This window comes from Amblyomma americanum, chromosome 1 (genome assembly GCF_052857255.1).
Source record: "Amblyomma americanum isolate KBUSLIRL-KWMA chromosome 1, ASM5285725v1, whole genome shotgun sequence".
NCBI lineage: Eukaryota > Metazoa > Arthropoda > Arachnida > Ixodida > Ixodidae > Amblyomma > Amblyomma americanum.
Window position 1 is genome coordinate 204,996,013 of NC_135497.1, and position 20,140 is coordinate 205,016,152.

The 20,140-nt window shown below is 50.1% G+C and overlaps 1 protein-coding gene and 1 long non-coding RNA gene across 2 annotated transcripts; one reads left to right on the top strand and one right to left on the bottom strand.

Moving 5' to 3' along the window:
- The first annotated feature begins 1,729 nt into the window (after nt 1–1,729).
- Nucleotides 1,730–13,124, top strand: LOC144114526 (uncharacterized). The gene is made up of 2 exons (XM_077648331.1): nt 1,730–2,093; nt 11,921–13,124. The coding sequence occupies exons 1-2, from the start codon at nt 1,730–1,732 to the stop codon at nt 12,460–12,462; spliced, it is 906 nt and encodes a 301-aa protein (XP_077504457.1). The 3' UTR covers nt 12,463–13,124.
- Nucleotides 13,125–17,318: 4,194 nt separating this feature from the next.
- LOC144094749 (uncharacterized) lies at nt 17,319–18,912 on the bottom strand. Its single transcript, XR_013306557.1, has 2 exons — nt 18,343–18,912; nt 17,319–17,800 (listed from the first exon to the last, which is right to left on the bottom strand). It is a non-coding gene; the product is annotated as an uncharacterized LOC144094749 (long non-coding RNA).
- Between the last annotated feature and the right edge of the window lie 1,228 nt (nt 18,913–20,140).

The following is a 20,140-nucleotide window of genomic DNA, read 5'->3' on the forward strand; positions in this document are numbered from 1 at the left end:
CTCAGGGAACGATGCACAGTGGCCAGGCTAGCGTCATTTTGGCGGACGAATACCGACAGGCGAATAGAAAGTATGACGCGGCGAAATGCTTAGCAAAGCTGCCACCACTCTGCGACATTCGTTGTGTTATTTGTCCGGCTCAGCCTTCTCGCTGTTTACTGCCCTTAAGACTGCGCTAGCCGTTTTTTGAGCGTGATGTGGGTACGCATTTCAGGAATTTCAGGTGACAAATATGCCACATTACTTGGTGCATCGTCGCCATACCAATCTGCAGCGTCTGATCAGTGTGCTCGTTTCAAGCGCGAACTGTCACTTTTCTTTCCTTTTTAAATGAGCGCGCGAGCAAGCCCCGGCGTGTGTTCAAACAAGCGAAAACGTCTCTACCGCTTTTTCCGGGCGTTCAATGTGAGGCGGAAAAGGAAAACGGCCCATTTAATGCTTGTCTCTAAGCTGTGCGCCGGCTTCTTTTCTGTCTCTAGCGCATTGATTACTTGTAACGACACTGTCATCATGTGTTGCTGCATGCCGGTGCAGTGTCGGCGCGTACTAATTATTTTGCCATGACAGCACCTTGGACATGTCGCTTATTCATTTGTAGTGCCCGTCTCCTATCCCGTCGTTCTGCGCTGAACCATCACAAATCATTATTTTGGCATCATGGAGCTCTGTTTACAAGCTAACATGTTTTCTTAACAATCTTACGGTCTCGTCAATGGTGTCCATGCGCCCTAACTACCTGATAGGCTGTGTTCGCACTTCAAAGCTTTAGTTCTAATGCTTTTTATGGGACCTCTATGATAGGAGTTGCATATGCCTCCCTCCATTTTTCTACCCGCTGCACTGCAGTAGCCTGAAATACACTTTTGCGGCCGCTTCCAGCAGAGTATGAGTACGCGTCAGAAATATGCGTGAACTGGCAGCTTTTTTTTTTTGGACGCCACAACAATTAGGACAATACAGATCCTTCGTAGCGACGTCTTCGGGCAAAGCTGCGCTTCGATTGACTTGGCGCGAGGCAGAGTTTATTCAGAATATGTTTACGCTTTTGTGTCATATATGCCACGCCTAAAGTGACCATTTTATGCAGATTTTATTGTCAGTTTATTTTCAGTCAGTTTATTGCCCTCTCAAGCATTTCGCAGATGGAATTCTTCACTAAACAGCAGTCTATACAAAGCGGTCCGTCTCCTCCCGCCAAATAATAACAAAGGACTAAGTGGGAGGAGGAGTTCAGAGATCTTCCTTGAACGGCGGTGGCCAGACAGTCTGGGAGAAAAACGAAAGCACGTCTGGCCACACGGTCCGACTTCTTTCGAGCGAGAGGCGGGCCGTGCAAGCCTCGGGGCCGCACAGGTGCGCCTCCGCATTCGAAGCGCGCGCCGCGGCAACAGGTTGTCGGCGCCGAAGCGCCGCCTGGCAAGTGGTCGGCGCAGCGCAAAGAGCCGGCTGCCGTCACGTGCGTCTTCCGGCCGGCGGGCCAGCGGCGAAGACCTCCTCTCTCGCGGTGGCGAGCGCGGAGCTCGCGGCCGGCGGACGCGTGGTCGCCGCCGTCAGTGTCCCCGTTGGCTCGGGTTGGGCCGCGTATGGCGCAGCAGCAGAGGCGCGGAGCCCGAGCGTCGGAGCGTCAAGTCCGGACCCAGCTATCAGCGGCGGCGGCTGGCCGAGTTCCTTGAACCCTGCCCGCTCAAGGTTGGCGGGGCCGGGCCGCGAGCTGGCGGCAGCAGACGGCATGGCGGGACTCACGTGGAGCGACCAGGAGACGTACGAGCTCATCCGCATCTGGGCTGCGGACCGGGACCTCCTGGACGGCACGTCACGAAACAACAAGGTGTACGAGAGCATGGCGGCGCAGATGCGCAGCCTGGGCTACCTGCGCACCGCTCTCCAGGTCAAGGAGAAGATGAAACGACTACGCAAGGAGTACAAGTACGGCAAGCGGAGCAAGAAGATCGCCACTTACCACGAAGCGCTGGCCACTGTGCTCGCCCAGGGTGCCAAGGGCGGCGCGCTATTCATCAAGAGCGAGGTGGACGAGAGCCTGGGCTCCGAGGAATTTGCCGGCACGGACTCCGAGACAAACTACATGGAGGACGGTAAGTGCGGAATGCGGCCTTGGGGCGCGACCAGGAAACGGGCGGCGCGCCCGGGCCGCGGCGCGACGGAACCGGTTGCCGGGCGCGGCCTTGGACTCGCTCCCAGGCGCCATGTTGCGGGTCCGGGCCCCCCGGCCGAGCGGCCCCTCGGGCGGCCGCAACTGGGCCGCGGCCCCGAGAACCGGTTCCGGCGAGTGGCGACGACCTGCCAGGTCGCGGGCCCACGCTGCGCGGCGGCCGCCGCCGACAGGTGCCCGCAGGCCCGGGCACCTGCCGACCCGCGTTCGCAGAAAGAGCTCCCCCTCTCCGGGCCCAGCGCGCGATCGAGTGGGACCGCCTCCCCCCGCATTCCGCCGCAGGTTTCGGTTCCGCACGTGGCCGTTCCCCGCAGGGCTCGGGGCTGGCGAAAGCGCCCCGGGACGCTTTCCCCGGCCCCGCCACGCCGCACGGCTGCTTTCCAAAACATCGGTTTGAAAGCTGTCGGCACGACGTTTTGTTTTGTGTAGCCGACGTCACTTCCGCTGCTCTTGACGCCAGTTTCGCACGCGTGTAAATACGTGCCTTGCTTGACAGTGAAACGGAGCTTATCGGTGTGTGTGTATCCGCGGCATATGGCTGACATCAGCTGTTTGAAAGCATGCTGACGTTCAGTGCTGTTTATGTTGATACGTGCCATGTCGGGGTGTCAGTAAGCGTGATAATAACGTTAACATATCACGTTTTCGGTTGCACCCAATGTTAATTCCATGAAGCAAAGCCTTCGAGTTTGCCGCACTCGTTATGGCGCATTATTCCTTGCCGCTACAATTGGCCTTCGGGATGGGCCTGTTCCCAGCCGGGGCTGCTGGAAGTGCGCGGAAAAAGCGGCTTGTTCGGTGAGGGGCCACTTTCTCTCGCGCAGCCGATAGTATCAGCATCCCAGGGTGCGCGCCGAGCGGGCGGCCGCCTTGGCTGCTCGCCCCGGGGTTCTGGGTCGCTTGTTATCACCGGGAGCCTTTCTGGGTATGCCGCAAACTGGTCGGCCTTTTTTTTTTTTTTGCCATCGCCAGCGATCAGTCCCGCATGTGCTTGACAAATAGGGAATGCAGATTGTAAGCGAAGAGCTTTGGCATAGATGCGTCCTGCGCAGTGTATATCGTATGTAGCAGAGTGACGTGCCATCGTTCACGGCGCTTCAGCGACATAATAATAAAGCCTAGCACAAAAATAAGAAGTAAATATTTAGCTAGAAGGCATGAAGTTCGGCTGGCAAGTTTTCGTCCATTTTTGTGCTGTGCGCTGTGTTGACAAAAAGCGATACGAAGGGGCATGAAATTTACTGTTTACGACTGATATTATGGCCGTTGCTAGAACGAATTTCGAACCGCTTATCTGAACCTAAAAAGCTCTAGGACTACTCCGATCATGCGAAACGTATCAAAACGAGGTCCCTTGTCAGAATCACGTGCACATTTTTATCCTGGCCACGCAGAAAAATATAGCGCACTGAACATAACATTGGCTCCTGTTGAGTTCCCGAGATTGAGGATGTATAAAAGCGAATGTAATCAGTATCTGATAATTGTTTTTTTTTTGGCCAGGATACCGGTATATAAGCAGACGAAGGAAAAAAAAAAGCACATCGGCTATAAAAGTACCTCGTGTTAATGAGTGTATGCAGAACATTAACTTGTAACGGAACAGCACGAGAAAAGCAGCTCAATGTGAAAGACCACACAATCTTAAAACAGTCAACTGCTGCCGAAAAGCAAGCCCGTAAATAATGATTCTTTAAGTACAGAACCATTAGTTACGGTTAAGTCCGGTTTAAAAAACGCCCAAGGATAAACTTAACGTCAGCTGGGAGCGGATACGAAATTGTTAAAGCTGCGAAGAAGTTTGTTTCCCATAATTAAAGCTGTGATTTAGGTGTTCTGCCTCGGGAGGCTGGATGCGCATACCGGGAAAAGTTGTATAGCCAGTCCTGATGGGGCGTCAACTGGATACTGGTGAAAGCATTATTCTGCATTAGAACGATCCCCAGTTCGCTTCTCTGCGACGGTAGCCTAGTGGTTTGAGATCCCCAGTGCTGCCAGGTACCTGCCGGTGATACAGTGGGCACAGGCTGGCCCCTGGCTCTGCTTATCTCGGGTGAAATGCTTGGGAAATGGGCCTCTGCCCTCTCCTTGAGTAGTGTGAAACACCTTGTGCCATGCGTTCATTGGCCAAAGCTGCCCATGCGCCATTGAAATACACCATCATCATCATCATTTCGCTGCGAATCATCTGACTCTAATTCAGAGGCTGCCTTCTGTGCGAGGAGTTAGCGAAACGGCGTTCGCCCCGAGTTACGAGAGTGTCCGTGGTTCGTGTACAGTGGTCCTTTATGAGCAAGTCCTGCTCCCTCCGAGTTTGCTTCTGTAGAACTGCCGCCGTGTTAACGCTTCAGTGCGGGCAGCGTAGCGCGTCCTGGTCTCGTTCTTTATCCGAAGTGATCATTGCTAGCCATGGCCGTGCTTGACCTCGCCCAAGCGAAGGCTCCAAGTATAAACAAGCGCCAATTGACTCCTCAGTAAAGGATTAACGCCAGCAAATGTCTTGTGTTCAAGTATTTTTTTTATATTAAGATCCCTGGCGCAGTGTTTCAAGAGGAATTTCTTGCGAATACTTGCAATGAAGTCTGCACTGTCTCAAAAACGAAAATGAAACGTTCGCTGCACTGTATAACAAGTCAGGAGAGAGAGCTTAGCTTGAAGGTTGTGCCTTAAATTATACGCTCTGCGGCATCCATGTGCACAAAATGCAAAAGCAACTTAAGCTCCGTTTCCTGCGTTGCTGATATTTTTCGAGCCCTTTTCGATCTGCGCACACTTGCCGTTTTCCCTGCCGGTGTCTGGACTTGATTAACGTCGCATTAGAAACACATGGCTGCGCGACGGGCTGCAAGCCCCCCCTCCCCCCCCTCCCCCCCCCCCCCTCGCCGCCGAGTTCAGAAAGGATGAGCCATCGCATTTTAGGGAGCAGACCGCTCGAACTCAGGCGCACTTGCTTTGTACACAATGTCGTTATTACACTGGTAACCTGTGGTAGCTATTTCGAAGATATTCCACAACTCGCCTCCCTTTCTAAAACTCCGGGTCGGAGCGATGCGAATACGGTCGAGAAAAATAAACTATTGGCGTGTTATTATGCATAGCTCCCGCAACTGCGTACACGTAATGTGTGTCTAGCATTGTCTCATTTTTTTGTCCAAATGTAAATGCAAAGCTAAAGCAGAGACCAGTATATCGGACTAGGTGTGTGAAGGCTCCGGTCGTCGCCGGACTCCTTATTATTCGGCCCCATGGTTTGCCATGCTACTGATTACTGCCTTGTTCTATACCCCGGTGAACAAAAGCAAGTATCCCCCCCCCCCCTCCTGTTTCAAGCTTGATTTGCATAACTAATAACGACGCTGTGGATGCTGTTTTGTTAACGGCGTAGGTAATTTCCTAAGCACTGGTTTATATTCAGGTACAGCTACAGTTCAGAAACCAGGAGCGGGTGTGGAACTTCTGCTGTCAGAGATATGTGCCTCATTGCACAAAGCAGGGGCTCTCTGATTAGTTTCCTGTCAACACTCACCATGATGGGGGCTAGAGCATTCGGTGGGCCTTGAAAAGTATAATAGCTGGATATTTGGACTGTCTTAAGTGTTTAGCAGGCACAAGGTGCGGGATATCAAGTAAGGTGCATAGGACGAGCAGTAGCCAGGCCTGAGCCTTTGGCGCTTTCTCTGGGCACTTCTCATCATATTTTGTATGTCACACTAGTCGGTCTTGAGTGTTCTCACTAGAAAGAGCCCCTAACGTCATGCTGGACGTAGTGGCGTTGGTACTCTTGGTCGCGTAGGTGTTAATATGCACGCAGGAACTGACTTATGCAGCTGTAAGCAGTTACTTTTTTATTATGGCGACTTGATGTATAATTTTGCTTTCACGGGCAGGGGGAACTGTGTGTCTGCTGGAGTCTGTGAAAGGGAAAGGGCTGCAGTCATTGTTAAGCTGACGTTCTTGGCTTTGTGACCACGCCCCCTATGTCCCTGCAGCAGACGACGAGTACTGTTGACGTTATAGCGCAGAACACGGTCTTCTAGCTCCCATCATGGGATATGTATTTCCTCTCAGAATGTAGACATTTTCCTTTATGCTGTTTGGAGTGTAACAAACGATATATTTATTTGGCGGAGGTTCTATCGTGCAATCCAGGTTAAGTTCTGGGTGGCGTTTCACGAGCTATTGACGCCAGCACAGTACAATTAACGAAAAAATATACGTTGAAAGCTTAGATAAGAGTTCAGCTTCCTTAAGCTTAACTTTACACAGAGTTGAAGCAAGTGATAATGCTGCCGTTGTTATCAGCAAGGCTCTTCCCTGGGCCATATTTTTCAGTTAGCACGGAAGTTAGAACGTCGAACCAAAAGTTTTCCGTCTTTTTAGAAAGCGTACCTAGAAAAGTTTAATGAAAGACCGAAATTGGCTGTGCAAAGCAGTGGCTAGCACGACGTCTTGGCAAAAATCAGAGCTACGCCAAAGAGAAATGTGACAAATATCCACGAATAATGAATGGCGTGCCCTCAGCGAAACAAACATGGCGCCGGCGCAAGTTAGCGCTCCTCGCAGTGTCCTTGCGATAGGGTGTCACGCTAGAAACGTTCTTATGGTGAATAATGCTGGGCTGCCTGGAAGATCTGCCACATATTTCGTGAAGGCCTTTTTCTTTTTGCATAAAAGGCCGCCGTGTGGGCTCATTGGTTATGGCGCTCGACTGCTGACCCGAAAGACGCGGGTTCGATCCCGGCAGCGGCAGTCGAATTTCGATGGGGGCGAAATTCTAGAGGCCCGTGTACTGTGCGATATCAGTGCGCGTTAAAGAACCCCAGGTGGTCTAAATTTTTTGAGCCGTTCACTACGGCGTCCCCCATAGCCGGAGTCGCTTTGGGACGTTAAACCTTCATAAATCAAACCTTTTTGCATAAATATAAACGACGTGCAAACGTGAGGCATAGTCGCAGCTTGTGGAGAAGTGTCAGGGCATTTTGTGGATGAAAACGCTGAGACCGAGATACGTAGCGTTATCTGTACGACTAAGCTGTACTGCACAGTGTTGCGCAGCGTTGCTAGGCGCAGTTTCTCCGAACTTGCCGTGTCGTGCAAGGCAGCTGACTACTTAAAAAGTTGAAGTAAGCTTCGGTGCAATGTTTCCAACTAAAATGTCTCATTATCAGACCGCTCTGCACACAAAAGGACAAAGCGCGAGGTGTGATTCGCCCTCTGTTGCAATATTGCTGAAACTCGTGTAGCTAAAGTAGCCTGTAGTTGACTTGTTTTAATTGTTGGGGATAAGTCGAGGCAGGTGCTGGTGAGGCATGTTGGTAAGGTGGTGGTGAAGCAGGCGCTGTTGTGCCCTTTCGACTCCTGCCTTCTACGCGCGGTCTCGAAAGCAAGTCGTGGCAGCCTTCCAGAAAAAGAATGCGATAATGTCGTCTCTGAACGATGCCTTCAGGTTGGAGAACATCCTTGTGGATAGAATCTTGCAAGTTGTCCATTAGTCGCGCACTGATTTTTCGCCTCAGCGGACGAGGCATGGGCGGCACTTTCACGTGTCACGTCATGCTTCGTCCGATAGTGCGTCACACAGCGTGCAGGCGAAGCAGACAGAAAGCGTCTATTTTGATGCATATCTGTGTAATCCAGTGTCTGTCTTCTCGCTCACTGTCTCGTCAATGTCGCGTCTTTTTTTTTTCTGTTAATCTGGGACATCGCCGCTTTTTTATTCCGTGCATACGCCGTGACGAAAGCACTACAAACAAAAGTTGCGACTTCTTGTTAACTCGAATGTAGCGTGGAAGTTATGCAAAAGGATGAGACTGCATTCTCAACTCATTTCTGTGTATATAACTTAGGAGAGTTTAGGTAAGCGTGCTTACTCTCAGCTACGAAGCATGTGCTGGCTTTCAGTAAGTGGGCGTGGCCAGGTCGTTCCGTCCTATACAGTACTCAAGAACTGCGGTCTGGCGACCTATAAGGCACGAAACGCCACTTCCACTAGCTATAGAGCTTACCAGTGACAGCTGTGACGCCTCCTCAGAGAGTCGAGCACCTGGCCATGCTTAAACCAGGCTTGAACAGAAGCTTCATCTCGCATCCCATGCCATGCGCGGGGACTCATCACCTTATCCTTTCTGCGCGCATGCCTTTACGTTAAGCGTATATCAGGGGCACGGCGAAAGCCTGTTCGTTCGTTTAGTCATCTTATTGCCAATCTGCCCCGTAGAAGCTAAGGAGTGGTGCACCATCGTGTTGCCCCTAATGTCGTGTGCAAGCTATACGATGCAGAAACATGAATCGTCCGTGTAATGCTTGTCTGGACGTCGCGATTCCCCGCATTCGAAGCCACCGTAGGGGTTACAGCTAAAAAAGGGCGTGCAACGAAACAGACGGGTGCCGAAGGACAGCACACACAGAGCGCTGACTCTCAGCTTTGAGAAAGTCAACAGTTATCCGCAGAAGTTTTTGTAACACGGAATCCCCCCAAAAGAGCTAAATGTTTTTGCCACAGGCGAAGTGAAGAGTGCGTGCTGTGACCTCCACACGTGCACCCTCAGTGGGGCGTTCAGAATCGGGTGACGCTATCTGTTAGAAGCGTAGGGGAATGGCGGGGTTCCAGTGCGCTGGAGCAGCAGCACAGTAACCGGATGGAGGGGCGTCCTGCGCACTGGCCTCCCGCTATTCCCCTACTCTTCTAACCGATAGCGTCACCCGATTCTAAAGGTCTCTGTAAGGCCGCGTGTCCATGTTCCGAAAACTTGCGCGGGCATCTGCCTATCAGTCGCAACCTTAGAGGGAGCATTGAACATGACATCATGAGAGCATGACATGATACGAAGGAAAAGTAAGGCGCGGTTAACAGAGGTGAAGAAAGGAATACAAAACGCAGCACGCGAGAGCAAGAAGTAAAAATTAAGTGAACATAAGGAGTTGCGCTGTTCATGTGTCTTTCTTACGTCCTTGTCTGCTTTGCCGGGCTCCTTTTCAAATTGAAACATGTCAGGTTTGTGCTTCTCAGCGAACTGGATTCCGTGAAAGCACACCTGTTGGTGGCTTATGTCATTTACAAGTTGTTGGTAAACTGAGGGCTGTTGATAAAAATGTGCATTTGCTGTCACACCACGTGTTAATTCCCCACGTAGCGTACGTGGTGCCATCTTGCTATCTGCCAGCGAAAGTCCATCATTTGTTATTTATTTCTTTTTGGTTTGTGTAAACGTCTAGTTTCATGAGGCTAGTTTAGGATTAACCAGAAGGACGTAACAAAATACGAGCTGTTCTCGCTTATGTGCGACCCTTTGTTCTGATGCCACGCATACTTTCCGCGGCTGTAGTAGCCGCAAGCAGGTTCCACGAGAGCCGCTTTCTGTTCAGTCGAAGTTGGAATGCGTCGGGCCGATTAGTAGCCGAGTACGTAAATTCTCTGGGCACTAGGGATAGCGCATAACACGTCCGCAGGCTACTACTGAGAACTCGGACAGGTTCTGGCGTCGTCCTAGGTGACATTGCATTCTGCGTTAAATTTGTGCGGAACGGGCGAAAAGCGGTGCGAAATGCTGAAAGGCACATCGGCTACACTTTTTCGCGGAAGCAAAAAAAAAAAAAATTGGGAGGAGGAGGGGGGCGGGCACACCAGATGCACCATACTCATAGGAACTTGCGTGGTCCCCTTTTTTTAGCACCTGGTTGATTCTGAACTCGCGTACACTTGTTGAAGGCTTTACTCGGTATTTCATTCTGTGCCTGCAGGCTAGACTACCATTTCGTTTCTGGCAGTGCACCCCCTGTACAGTACCTTCTTAAGTACAGCATCACGGTGCAGTCGTGGTCTCCTTGACCTCTGTGGGCCACACACTGTTTAGTGCATGCTGTGAAGATGAAGGTTGGCCTGCTTGATGTTTTTTTACATTGAAAGGCCTTTCCGGCAGACGTTGATCTTGACGGTCACTGTCACGCGTCATCACGTGGCCACCGTTGGGTACATGAATTTGCCCCCGTTGCGATCGGTGTGGTACTCCAGGTTGGCACAAAGTTTCTTTATTCTATGTCTTGGGCATCAAAGACAGCCATCAGCATGGCGGCAGCTTTAGGTGAGCTCAGCGCGTTACGCAGCAGAGCTTAAACACTTAGCAGATTTTTACATCAATGTTGGGTCAAAGCCTGCTGATACATATCGAACATTGGCGCCTTTTTAACAGGGTACACCTAGGCCGGGTATGCTTTTGATCTACGATGTCGAATTAAAATGCGAACACTGCTACGCGTTATTTTCTAGCTGTGTAGCGCGGCATCGATTTGCAACCACTTCAATATAGTATACTTCGCGGGACCTTTTAAATAAAAACACGAATCGCGCTTCCAGCTTCCTATAGCTAATGTAAAAACGAAAAAAAAGAAGATTGTGTTGAGCCTTCACAGGCGATGTTCGCATTTGGTTTCGGCCTTACAGCATGTCATGGGCCCATTTGATTTCCTTTATTTTCCTAGACTGCATGCACAGTTTCCCACAGTGTGGACACAGCAAAACAGTCTCTTGGGCTATTTCGCAGTTGCAGTGTCTTTGAAAAGTTCTAGAATGGAAAACAACTCTAAGGGAAGGGGACGCAAAAAAAAAAACAATATAGCGCGCGTCCTCTGAACTTTTCCACATATTTTGCGTCCTCTTTGCAGTTTTTCATAAATATAAGGAGCTAAGCCGTGTGTTTCAAGCTTTTGTTAAATGCGGAGGTATATTTACAATTCGTTGTTTCCGACCCGCATAAACCGACGCGCCAGCATTAGAACTTGAGGCGAACACGACTGGTATGACGTGTACGTTGACATTCGTCCGTATTCCAAACAGGGGAATTGAGTCTCACTGTTTCGAATCTTGACGAGTTTCAGCTCCACACTAGGTGATTTCATTAATTGATACGCACTGGCTTGCTTTGTTTATTGGGTAGGTCGCAACTAAGATTTAATCTTGGCATAACCTGGGTATAGTTAAGGTTCATCGCTGAGGTATAAGTTACCTTTCCGGTCATATTAGTTGTGCGCACGTATGCATGTCCAGAGAGTAGTAGATTTGCTCAGTAGTTGGAACTAGTCCACATTTGGTCTGTGTGCTTGCAGAGGATAATTCGAAGGCGCATTGTTTCGACTGCTGTCGAATGTCGTCTGCTTCGCGTACTGGTTTTCTTTTTTTCTCTGATTCGGCGCTAGTGTGAGCGGCTGCAGCAGTTGCATCTGCCGTGGTGAAAAAGCGGTTGCTGTTTTGTGGCGTTGGGAGCGCTGCGATAGTGTGCCGTTCGAAACGCTTCCTGGGCCCCGGTGCTGTTTGGCAGGCGTCGGTCTGGCAGCGCTCGCTCCCCCTCTGCCCAGTGGCGCTACCGAGCTTGTGGGTCGCCAAGTAGCGTCACCGTGAGTGTCCCGGGGAGGAAAAAAGCCGGCGCTTCGGGAATGTTCGAGCGCCGCAGTTTGGCTCGGTGGCTGCAGCCTGGAAACAGGTTTTATTGGGGCGAGCCTTGGGCCTGTCTCCTCGCGCACGGTCTCTCGGAAGTCCCTGAGTCAGCGGCCGCATACGAGTTTCGGGAGGGGGGGGGGGGGGGGGGGGATCCCCCGGGGGGGCCCTCCGGGGCGCGCGTCCGAGCGGCGTCCATTAGGCCTTCCGCGGGGGGCGGCTGCCGAGCGGAGCGGGCTCGGGCGACGCGCTCGGGCGCTCCCGCGAGGGCAGCGGAGGTTGTTGGCCCTGCAGCGCAACAATGGCTCTCTCGCTCGCAGGTCCAGGCTGCTCGGCGCCGCCGGCCGAGGGCAACGGCAACGACGAGCGCGCCCAGGGGTTCTTCCGCGGCAGCAACCAGGGGCTGGACTACAGCCGGTCGCCGGGCTCGCCGGCCGTCGAGTGCGCCACGGCGCTGCGGTTCCCGGCCGACAACTTCCCCACCATCACGACGACCACCGCCGAGCCGGGGGACGGCGCGCGGTTCCCGGCGGCCGGCGCGGGGGGCCCCCGGGCGGCGCTCAAGCGCAAGCTGCCCGACGCGCCCTCGCCGCCCACGCTGGCCGCCTCCACGCTCACCGACCTCATCACGCGCGGCATCGACAAGTTCGTCGAGCTGGAGCACAAGCGCATGCGGCTCGAGCTGGACCTGCTCGAGCGGCTGCGCCACGAGGAGCTCGAGCGGCTGGAGCGCATGCGCCGTGAGGAGATGGACCACGAGATGCGCCTCATGAGCGTGCTGGCGTCGCTCTTCAACAACAACAACTCGTCTTCCAGCGTGAACCTCAACAGCAGCAGCAGCGAGCCGCCGGCGGGCTCGTGACGCGGGCCCCGCGCTGCCTACGCTAACATTCCAGCTGCACTTGTGATGACTCGGCCCCAGTGACTCGGGGCTCTCTTTTAACCTCACCTCAACGCGCAATAAAAGGCGATCTCTGGTGCCACCTCACGGGCAGCAGGGACTGAGCCCCGTGTCGAGCCAGCAGCGAGCGCGGGAAAACGCTACAAGTTGCGGGAGGCTGCCTTCGCCGGTCTCCGTGTTTGCTTTGTCTAGTTTGTGTTTGGTACTGTCCACCGCTGTCAAGGCAAGGCTCACCGGCCACGATAATGCCGATGAGGGCACAGAGGACTCGTTTCGGAGAGCAACGATTGTTTAGCTCATTTGAAACACACTATAAAGCAGACGCGGTCATTGACATTTGCTAATGGAGCGAAGTCACTTTTCGCCCGTTGCATTTTGCACCGGCTGTTGAACTCATCTTCCACATTAAAGGTGTAGTGTCTGCTTTTGCCATGAGTCATACCACCGTGGGTATCACGTGATGTTGTGAAGTGCTTTCTCACTGCAGTAACGTTATTTTCGACTAATTTGTCGCCGTCATGTCGTCTAACGTCGGCATAAAACAATGAAGAGGCATTCCGTCCATTTCTCTACTGCATTGAAGTGTGTTTATGCGTATTATAAAACATATTTTTCCAAGTCAACGTACGTGCACTGTGCTTGAGCCGACTGGCCAAACTGTGCGCTCGGGCCCTTGGTCCTTATTTCGGCTGTACTGTCTAGTCTCCGGTGCCTGCATGAAACAAGGTACCCCAAGTGGATGCAGCCGCGACTGCTATAGCTTGAAGACTCACTGCCAGTGACTTTCTCTTCCCTCATGGATGCCAGGTGTTTGAGCGCGAAGGTAAGGTGCAATTTCAATCTACAGTAACTACGCACAGAATCGTTCTTTTTAAACGTGATCAAGCTGAAATCAAAGTGCCTTGAAGGGTTGTTGCTGTTCACTCTTAGTTTAGAGGCTGGTTTTTACGTAGGGAGTGTTTTGAGCGTAGGTACTATGTATTAAAGGAATGAACTTGATTTATCGCGGAGGAAGTGAAGCAAAAATGTTCCCGGAGATGGCCTTTCCCCTGGAGCGGGCATGCGACAGACAGTAGTTGTGCCGTAGACCATTCTCCGCGATTCTTGCAATTAACTTTATTGTACTGGCTACCAGACTGCGCAGGTGTTTTCATGGTTGCGCCATGAGCCTTGGTCGGGTGCTGCACGTTTCTCCGCATTTTATCACGGGGGCGCAGATCAGTCCTTTCGGTGTGCGGCGCTTGCATTTCCCATATGCGAGAAAGGGGGTCATGAATAGCCATGAACTGACTGTTCCTTTATCGGTTCATGAATGTTGACAGTCTTCGCGGTAACTGCAAGTATGTATCAACTAAGCGTCCGGCAACTTAACCCAGATAGTAGCTTGACTTTCGGGTAAGAGGCGCTTAAAGGGTGAGAGCGATTGTCATCTTACAAAGGAGTGCTGGCTGCCTCAATCTGCGGCAGTTCTTTTTCGAAGTGTGCAGCCACTTTCTCGATTTTCTTTGCCTTCCTATACGAACTTCAAACATTTCATCATGTTTTCTCATGAAGTCGTTTGTTCCAAGTCCTAACTTTTCCCTGATCTCAGTCGTTCCCTCGACCATGCAGGGCCTTACTCAGAATTGGGATACTCCGCACGTGGCTGCTACAAGTATTACTATGGTCTACTTGCCTTGTTTTTTTTTTCCGGGGGCGTTTCTTCCTCGAACACCCATCTCTACAGGTTCACAAAGTAAAGAACTTGTTTTTGGAATTATAAAATATCTTCATTCTGACCTCTTCAGAAGTCCCGTGTATCTCTTACGACGGTTTATAACGGCATTTTACTTCTGCAATAAACTTTCTCTGAAACTTACTTCCCTCAGGTTTACCTTTTGTCGGTCCTCATGACTCGCCTGTGTGCTGCATGAGGCTCGCCGCAGGGCTTCCTATGCGCCAGTACTGCGTCTCGCAGTCTGCCGGTACTCAAATGGGAGCTGCCAGAAGATCGAAGGCCGAACTGTCAAAGCATGCCGCACGTAACAGCAGTGCTTGGGTGGCTCGCGTCCGCGACTTCGGCATCAATGATAGCTCTGCGTCCGATTCTTTACTAAATATTTTCAACATCAGTACTGAAGGGAGACGCAGCCGAAAAAAAAGGCTTGACTGGGTCTATGCATCTTTACCAGGCGGTTGTAGCAGCGAATATTTTCACAGCATTGGGAAATGAAATGCGATGCTATTAATGGAATTGACGATTCTGATGTAAATTGCAAACCAAGTCACAGTGCATGCAGGCAAAATGGAGATACTTTGCAACCTAAAAAGAACAAACTCAATGACAAAGTCAAACTACGCATAAAATTCGCTGTCCACACAATTCGTTAAATGCAAGAGAAAAAAAAAGGCAGCAGACGCGTCGTTCAATAACGGACTGTTGTAAGGTGGGACAGCTTTGAGAAAGTTTGGTGTTACTCAGCGCAGCTCCACGCTCTTAAAAAAAAAAAAGGTAGTAAGCGCAACAGTTACTAACTTGACGCCATCACCTCACATAATTTGTACATGTAATGCACAATAAGCTTATAAACCTAAGTGTGTGCGTGCGTTTTAGGGCCAGCACACACTGATAGCTTTGACTGGTTTCGGGAATTAGTGAAACTGACTATGTAGCTTTTTTATTTTTCCTGTATGCACAAATTTAACAAGGCACGCCTGCACACAGTACACGAGTCTAGCAGCATATGCGAAAGTTTCTATTCATTTTCTCAGTAAATACTACTAGTTTCCCTTTACTAGCTGCGGGTAGCAGCCGTTACTAACTCAATGGGTTAGTAACTTACTAACCTTCCCGTTACTAACTGCAGTTACTAACAGTGTAGTAACATATGACAACCAGTTACAACCCTAAAGTTAGTAAGTACTACTACTTTTTTCTAAGAGCGCAGGATCAAAGCGCGGACAGCAACAGCATGGCAGGGGCGCTAACTTCCAGAAATGCATTGCAAAATGTGCAGCTTTGTACGTATATGCGCAGGTCGGCTACTTGGAACAAGTAAAGTTGAGATTACGGTGCGTAATACGGTCTCCTCGATTTGACTGCACTTTTTGCACCAATCTGAGGAGAGCAGCACTTTTGCATTCGTTTTGCCAGTGCATCGCGTGCCTGCTGCACTTCCGCCTTCGTTTTTCAAAAACGCCAGCCTAGTTAAGCACGAGTTCTTGGCTGTCTTATACCCCTGTTACACGGGCGTTTTCAACGGCAGTTCAGTTGACTCTCAGTTGAACTGAACGGCAGTTAGCGGTGTTACACGGCAGTGCTAACTGCCGTTGAAATCTCAACGGCAGTTGAGTTCGACTGAGATCGGGGACCCCAGTTGAACGGCCAACTGACAAGATGGCGACCAACGGGCCGAAAAACTTGCCCCCTTAATGGATTGTTTTGGCTCAGTGTGCAGCGGCATAAGAAAAGCATAAAACTAAATAAACAAGACAAATAAAACTTGAGATGCATTAAACAAACGTATAAAAATAAAACAACAACAAAGAGGTTTACTTAGTTAAAAGTTTTGTCGCGTGATTACGTGACTGAAGGCGTGATCACGTGACTGTCCGACTGCCGCGCGAAGTGTGAACCGTGTGAGCGGCGCAGTAGCAGTTGTAGCAGCACGTGGGCAGCAGCATGGAAGCCACCGAAGAAAGTTTGGCAGCAGCGCAGCGTGGCCCCGTCGTCGCCAAGCGCTTCGTATGGACGGAAGCGATGACGAACCTTTTGATTGATTTATGGGAAGATTACCTTCCCCAGCTGCGATCGCAGAAACATAATGCATCTTTATATGCTGAAATGACCGTGCGGTTCAATGAACTAATCGCCAGCACGTGTTACTGCGTAACAGTCAAGCAGGTGCGGCAGAAACTGGAGAATTTGAATCAGCAGTACAGGTAAGTGGCTGCGTTATTATAATTCAGTACGAACTTTGCTGCCTAAAAGCGTTTGTCACCCGGCTTGGACAGACAGGAACATGCAGAATGAATGTTTACTTGGCAGCTAGCAAGATCAGTGACACTGTATTGCAGATTGCTATATGTGCGATTGCAATTTCAGCTTGGCACAATACTATCTGCAGCTCTACTGTAACCTCTATCGCTTGCATTTCCACGGTACAGGAAGCTTTGTTGGTAGTACCGAGAGTGTTGATCAAAAGGAATAACTAAATTACACTCGGCTTGGCAGAGCGCCCACGCACAAAAATAAAACGTGTGGGTAAGTGGAGGGATGGAATTCCAGAACAAATAAGTTCCAGATAATCTTAGGGATCGTCGGAAATGGCTATTGAAACGGTGGAGTGTACCCAGAATGTGGGAAACAGAAGTGTTCATTTACTGAGTGATTGTCGACTTCAAATGAAACAATTTTCTGCAATTGTTCCGGCATTTGCTTGCGTTGAAAAAAGAAATTATTTTTAGTGGTGCACCAAGAGAGCCTCACAATTCCATACGTTGCGACTGAATACCTTTAATGGTAAGAAATGTTGCCACAATTATAAAATTGCTGTTTATGCTTCTCTTTATGTACAGGAAGCGTGTGAGATGCTCAACTGGGTCTGGTGCCATCCAGTGGCCTTACTTTTACCGCCTGCTCCGATTTTTGGGAACGTTGCCTTGCAATGATGGAAGCCTTTTAGAAGAAAGTTTCCAGGTGGGTCAGTTGAGATACGTTCTCTGAAGTCAAGACTGGAATGTATGATTCTGAATCAAATGAACAGTTTGTCTTGCAAAATTGCAGCCATATAGTGCAGAATGTTACCTTGGCAGTAATAAATACATCATGCATGATGTCAAAGCAGATCACTTTATTGCACATTTGAGTCTTATCGGTATAGTTGTCTTGCTGTATGACACCGCACCCTGTATGGTAGTAAGGTCAACAACAAAAATTGTCTGCAAAATATTAGCTAATTCAACAAGTACAGATAGCAAGAGTCCAAAAAAAGTCGGCCATTAATGATGTGTTGGTGAAGGTACAAGTTTCTAGAAGTACCATTTCCTTTATTCACGAATGTAAAATTCGGCCATGAAACAAGTTAAAAGCAAATGAAAGTTTGAAGCTCGGCACATAACAGTACAAGGAAGTGTACTGGGGTTACTTATGTAAATGTTCCTCTTTTCTTTCAGCTGGAGGTGGTCACTGAAATGTCAGCAGGTGCGAAAGTGGTAGCTTCTTCACCAGAAGAGGCTGCAGACGCAACTGCACTGGGCACAGAGGAGGAGGTCTTCGGAAGTGGGAGCCCATCGTCAGCATGCAGCAGATCAGATGGGCCTGCAGCTACAGTGAACTTTAGATGCACTTCTCGAGGAGAGAAACGAAAAAAGAGTTCTGCATTCGACCGACTTATGAATGCTTACGAAGCAGAGTCGAAAAGAGCAGCCCTACTCTCTCAAGAGGAACTAAAAATTGCAAGAAAGGCAAACCGCTTGCAAAAAGAAGCTAATGAGATACAGAGAGGGATTCTTAATGTCATATCTAAATATTTCAATAATGGAGTTTAATAAAATGTGAAGGTGTGAGCAAGTAAGACGAAAAGCGCGAAAAAACACACGGACGCAAGAAAGACGAAGGACAAGCACTTGTCCTTCGTTTTTCTTGCGTCCGTGTGTTTTTTCGCGCTTTTCGTCTTACAATGTATTACAAACTAGCCCACACCCACACCTTACTGAGCGAGTCTTGTTTTCTTTCTCATGTTAGTGTCTACTCGCTGAAGCCGCCTGCAGTAGCTTACAATATAGGCGAACGTTTGCCTCGTTACTCTAAAGTTCGCCTTAAAATCTTGGTCCGAGAGCGTTGGCACTGTAGTGTCATACCAGGACGGGGGTCGATGAAGCGACCACAGTCGTGGCTCCGCGCACATATCTAATGCGCATGCCATGAGGAAGCGGCACCGCTTCTCCGCCGCTTGCCTCTTCCTTTTTATGGTGAACTTCTTCAGTAGCTGTGCGTGCAACTCACATCTTTTGGAAGCAAGAAAAGCCTGCTGCTGCGCCAGCAGAAGGCACAGCTCATCGTGGCGATTACGATCGCGCTGATATTCCAACATAGCCGGTTGGCGTGCGTCACAGAGCCGAAGCGAGCAAGCGCACCGCAGCAATAAAATGCTTCGAAGTAGACACGTTATAAAAAGGCAGCTTTCGACGATGGATGGGCCGGCACACGATGGATTGCAAGAAGCGTCACAAAGAAAACGACGACCAACAAACCGGCCCACACATCGGATAGTCTTGGCTACCAACCGACATCGTCGCGCAAATTTCTACACCAAACCAAAAAATACGGAAAAATAATTGTAACTATAAAAGAATATATACACTGCGGTCATTTACAACAATAAAAAAATGCATGCACTGCTTTTTTTTTCATATTTTTAGTTGGCTCTAGTTGCGAGGTCACGTGGTTAGAGGGCTAACTGAACTGAACGCGAAGTGCTCGTGTAACAGCAGGCGATTCCAGTTGAGTTCAACGGCAGTTGAGATCCTCAACTGAGGCTCAACTGAACTGCCGTTGAAAACGCCCGTGTAACACGGGTATTACACTCTCGGAATTGGAAGCGCAGCTGTAGTGCAGCAATATGACGGCCCTCATGTGTAGGTCGTAGAAGTCATGACAGCATTCGTAATGAAATCACAGTTCTTTCTTGAATGGAGGGGGTTGGTAACTGTTTGTGTAGTTAGAATTGTAAATATAAGCGGTCATATTGAGACCCGTAGGAAGCATTTCAGCGCATATTCGTAAATCATCTCTGTGTATGGGCTCCGTGCGCTGGTATGGTGGCGCCAGCAGCGACCACATCGCCAGCGCCGCCTCGTGGCACTCGCCGCGTTAACCGGACGCTCAGTCACGGCCGGTCTCTCGCAGGGAGAGCGCGCGCGCCCCCTTCGAGACTGGCCGTGGTGGCCCTGCGCCTTCCTCCATGCCCGATGCGTTCGCGCCAGCCCGGCCGCATAGCAGACGCGCACTGACCGCGATGCCATTCTAAGTGAACGCCTTCTTCTCTGCGGATTTCAACGCATTGAAAGCCTTGACGCCACCACTGCTGCATTTCGTTTCAATTGCTTTCAAGTTGGGCTGATCACAAATTCCGAGCAGCCATGATTGTGTTGCAGTCCCGACGGCGCGGCAATATCTGGCAGCGCAGTTGAGCTTATTGAGATTAATTAAGTACCTTTACAGTTTGAGAAACAAGGCTCTGACCCAAATAATGAAATCAGCTATGTAATTTACATCCACTGTGACATCGACTATGAATGGTCGGCTAGAAATGCCAAAAACGCAAACTTACTACACATATATATCAGATGATAGTGCTCTACATCCTGCAGGATCGACACTTCTTTACTTTGTGTATTCCTCTCAGAGAAGCATAGCTCTAAGCATACAAAAAGACGATGAATTTCTTGCTAAGTATCTTCCACAGGACTTTCATTTCAGGAATTTCACGAAGACACCAATTACATGAATTATTTTGGTCGTATTGCTCTTTTGGTAAATACTTAACTATAAAAAGGCCACCGCGGTGGCTCAGTGGTTATGGTGCTCAGCTGCTGACCCAAATGACTCGTGTTCGATCCTGGTTGCGGCGGTCGCATTTCGGTGAAGGCAAAATTC

What these genes read in the sequence shown, in the direction of transcription:
- LOC144114526 (XM_077648331.1), top strand. Translation starts at nt 1,730, where the DNA reads ATGGCGGGACTCACGTGGAGCGACCAGGAGACGTACGAGCTCATCCGC. An exon ending in GACAAACTACATGGAGGACG is followed by an intron (nt 2,094 to 11,920) that starts GTAAGTGCGGAA and finishes TCTCGCTCGCAG; the next exon opens with GTCCAGGCTGCTCGGCGCCG.